The 3,374-nt window shown below is 30.3% G+C and overlaps 1 protein-coding gene across 1 annotated transcript; it reads right to left on the minus strand.

The window, feature by feature from the left end:
* Positions 1-2,611: 2,611 nt before the first annotated feature.
* Positions 2,612-3,274, minus strand: LOC105135948 (putative germin-like protein 2-3). Its single transcript, XM_011041063.1, has one exon. It carries the CDS (start codon positions 3,272-3,274, stop codon positions 2,666-2,668), a length of 609 nt encoding a protein of 202 aa, XP_011039365.1. The 3' UTR covers positions 2,612-2,665.
* Between the last annotated feature and the right edge of the window lie 100 nt (positions 3,275-3,374).

The raw sequence follows: 3,374 nt of genomic DNA on the forward strand, positions 1-3,374 counted from the left end.
AAGAGCACTGATATAAGTCGTATCATTTTGTCCTTATATATTGATGAAATGATTATTATTGATGATGATATTGATGGTATCTCATTTTTAAAGACAAAGCTAGCTAGACAATTTAAAATGAAGGATTTGTGTTCTCTTCAATATTTTTTTAGATATTGAGGTAGCATACTCACCTAGAGGCTACCTTCTGTCTCAATCAAAATATGTTGCAAATATTTTTCAGCTGGCTAGACTTACTAATACACTCTCATTGAAGTTAACGTAAGGTATTTTTCTTCTGATGATTTGCCTTTGATAGATCCTACTTTATATTGTACTATTATTAGGAGCTTGGTATATCTCACCATTACAAGTCCAAATATTGCATATGTTGTTCATGTTAGCCAGTTTGATACTTCTCCTACTACTGTTCACTGGACAACTATTCTTTGTATTTTATGATATCTTTAGGGTATAATCTTTCAAAGTCTCTTACTTTCATCCATCTCTTTTTTGGAGCTGCGTGCATACTCTAATGTTGATCATGGTAGTGATCCTATAAATTATAAATCGGTTACTGGTTTTTGTATCTTTTTAGGTGATTCTCTTATCTCTTGGAAGAGCAATAAATAATTTATTGTTTCTTAATCCTCAACCGAAGCAGAATAATGTGCTATGACATATACTACCAAAGAGATTATATGGTTACATTGGTTATTTGGGGATATGGGAGTTTCACTTTCTCATTCTACTTCTATGTATTGTGACAACCAAAGTTCTATTCAGATTGCTTACAACTCAGTTTTTCATGAACAAATTAAGCATATTGAGATTGATTGTCATCTTAATCGTTATCATCTCAAGCATGTCACTATTATTTTACCTTTTGTTTCTTCGATACTTGTAGCTGCCGCATCGTCAGTTTGAGGAAAGATGTTAAAATATTATAATTTGTTTTATTTATTAATGATAAAATAATATTTTTAACTTAACTTATATATAAGCTATTTCTATTTAGGTTAAAGTATGAACTTTAAGACAAATCAATAGAAGGAATTCTAATATCTTTTTCTTTTATTTTCGTATTTATTTTTATGTTAATTGAATTGTTTTAAGAATAACAAGATATATTTTGAAGAACATTTCAATAGACTAGATTGATTGACAAAAATCCATTAACTCAATTTGATTAAGAGACAAAAACATAAAATAAATTTGTTTTTATATTATTTTGAATTAAATTTCTGTTATTTCGAGATAGAAAAATAAAAAGATATGTTACCGTTATTTTCATTCTTTTTTATTATTTTAAAACTGTAACCAAATACTGTAAGCTTACTTTTGGATTCTTTTAAGTGACTCAATTTGTATATGCTGCCGCGGGTCCATATTTTTTTCACTGAAAAATAATTGTTTGGGTGATGCAAACAATTCACAATTTTTTTCACAAAAGACGATACCTCAATGATGCAAATGCGTTTAAAATAAAATAAAAAATTAATGATTTGAGTTATACCACCGATTGATTAATAATTTGATTTTATTTTAATTAAAAAGTAAAATAAAACTGAATACTAAACAAACACATTAATAACACAGAAGATCTTCTATTTTATTTTATTTACTAATATAAAATAATAAAATAAAATTATTTATAAATAAATACATCAAGAAATATATAGAAATTTATTACTTAAAAATCTGATTTTATTTTGTTGCTTTGAATAATTTTAGAATATGCAAACCTTCTTATTAATATAATTGATTTTTCTATATAAAATTTTTATACAGGTTAATCATAAATATCTATATTTTAATTCCAAATACCTTTTACATCATAACTTATAAGAACATTTTTTTTTATTAAAGTAAAGAATATAATATGGCTTTAATAAATATCTAGTATTTTAAAAAGTATTTATTAAGAAACATTTCAAGAATAATGCTTTGATGCAATAGAAATCGTATAATTATAATAATTTTATCATTTTTTTTGTAATTTTTTTTATTTTATGAACTTTATTTTTATTCTAAATTTATAAATTAAATATTAAATTCATTATTTTAACATTATATAAATATTAAAAACAAATTAAATTTTTATTAATAATAAATATATATGATATAAATATAATTCACTAGGGCATATTAAACTAACACCTTGATCTTCTAGAATTAGCTTCTCAGCTACGAACACAACCACCTGGAAAGCTTTTCAAGTTGAATTCGGACTTCAATGCGTTTCTGTGAGTGAGAGGATAGTTTAAGATCCTCTATGAACACACTATGGTTGAACCTGATGGTTTGGCTAATTCTGAAGTGAAGATTAATTAATCTGTCCGGTTATAATGTTTTCTGCTGGGAATTCTTCTTGTTCTACGGTTAACAGTTTGAGGGAATCTAGCAGTCTGAGGTGTTATGACAACGAGTCAAGTCTTGTTTCTCTTACACTCTTGGCATTTTAAAAATTCTATCTATGACAAAGCAGTATTTGTGTGGAATTACAGTGGCCAAACATCAGTTTCTGATCAAATTTTAACTGTTGAAAAACTTATGGAAATGCATGATAGTACAAGCATGTTGCAAGTAAATGATACAAATCGTTGAATACGGAAACGAAAGAAGACTAGACGAACGTAATGGTAAGAAAGGAGGAAATCTTCTTCGGTTCAGGATCCATGACAGTCTAGAATTGAGCTTGAAGTTTCTCAACGACAGACATGTCCACCTGGAAAGCCTTGGCTAGAATATCATTTGGAATGCTTGGAGTAGATCCAAATAGGGTATTAGCAACGAGAACAACACCGGGGTTTTGGCTGCTCAAGGAAGAGATCGAGAAAGCACTTCCGAGGCCAACATTTCTCTGGAAGTGAACGAGTCCAATTGGAAATACAAACACATCACCCTTTTCAAGGACCTTGCTGATGAGCCCGTTATCAGGGTTAGAAGTCACGAAGCCAACTAGGAGTCTGCCTTCCAAGACGGTGAGAATCTCAGTAGCACGAGGGTGTGAGTGAGGAGGGATCAGGCCCCATGGTGCATAGTCAATGCGGGCCATCGAGATTCCAAGGGTGTTGAGTCCAGGTATTTGTCCTACAAAGACCGGTGTAACTGCTGAGCCAAGGGCATTTGATGTGTTTCCTGGAATATGGAGGCCGCTGAAGGAGAAGTGGTTGGCTTGTACCATGTTTGAGTCCAAGCAAGCTAGGCCATTAACTCTTGCTGCATACCAAGAAAAACGTAAGAGACATTGCATAACATTTGGATGTTTTTGGAATAGCAGAAACACAAACATTACTGTAATTAAATTTTATGCAATTAAAGTTACTGCAGTATGATCCTGTGTATATCAGTACAATGGCCATTAACTCTTGCTGCATACCAAGAAAAACGTA

The sequence above is a fragment of the Populus euphratica genome, unplaced genomic scaffold (genome assembly GCF_000495115.2).
Source record: "Populus euphratica unplaced genomic scaffold, PopEup_1.0 scaffold155.1, whole genome shotgun sequence".
Taxonomy (NCBI): Eukaryota; Viridiplantae; Streptophyta; class Magnoliopsida; order Malpighiales; family Salicaceae; genus Populus; species Populus euphratica.

Coding starts and splice junctions, on each gene's coding strand:
- LOC105135948 (XM_011041063.1), bottom strand. CDS start 3,274: ATGTTTGTGTTTCTGCTATTCCAAAAACATCCAAATGTTATGCAATGT.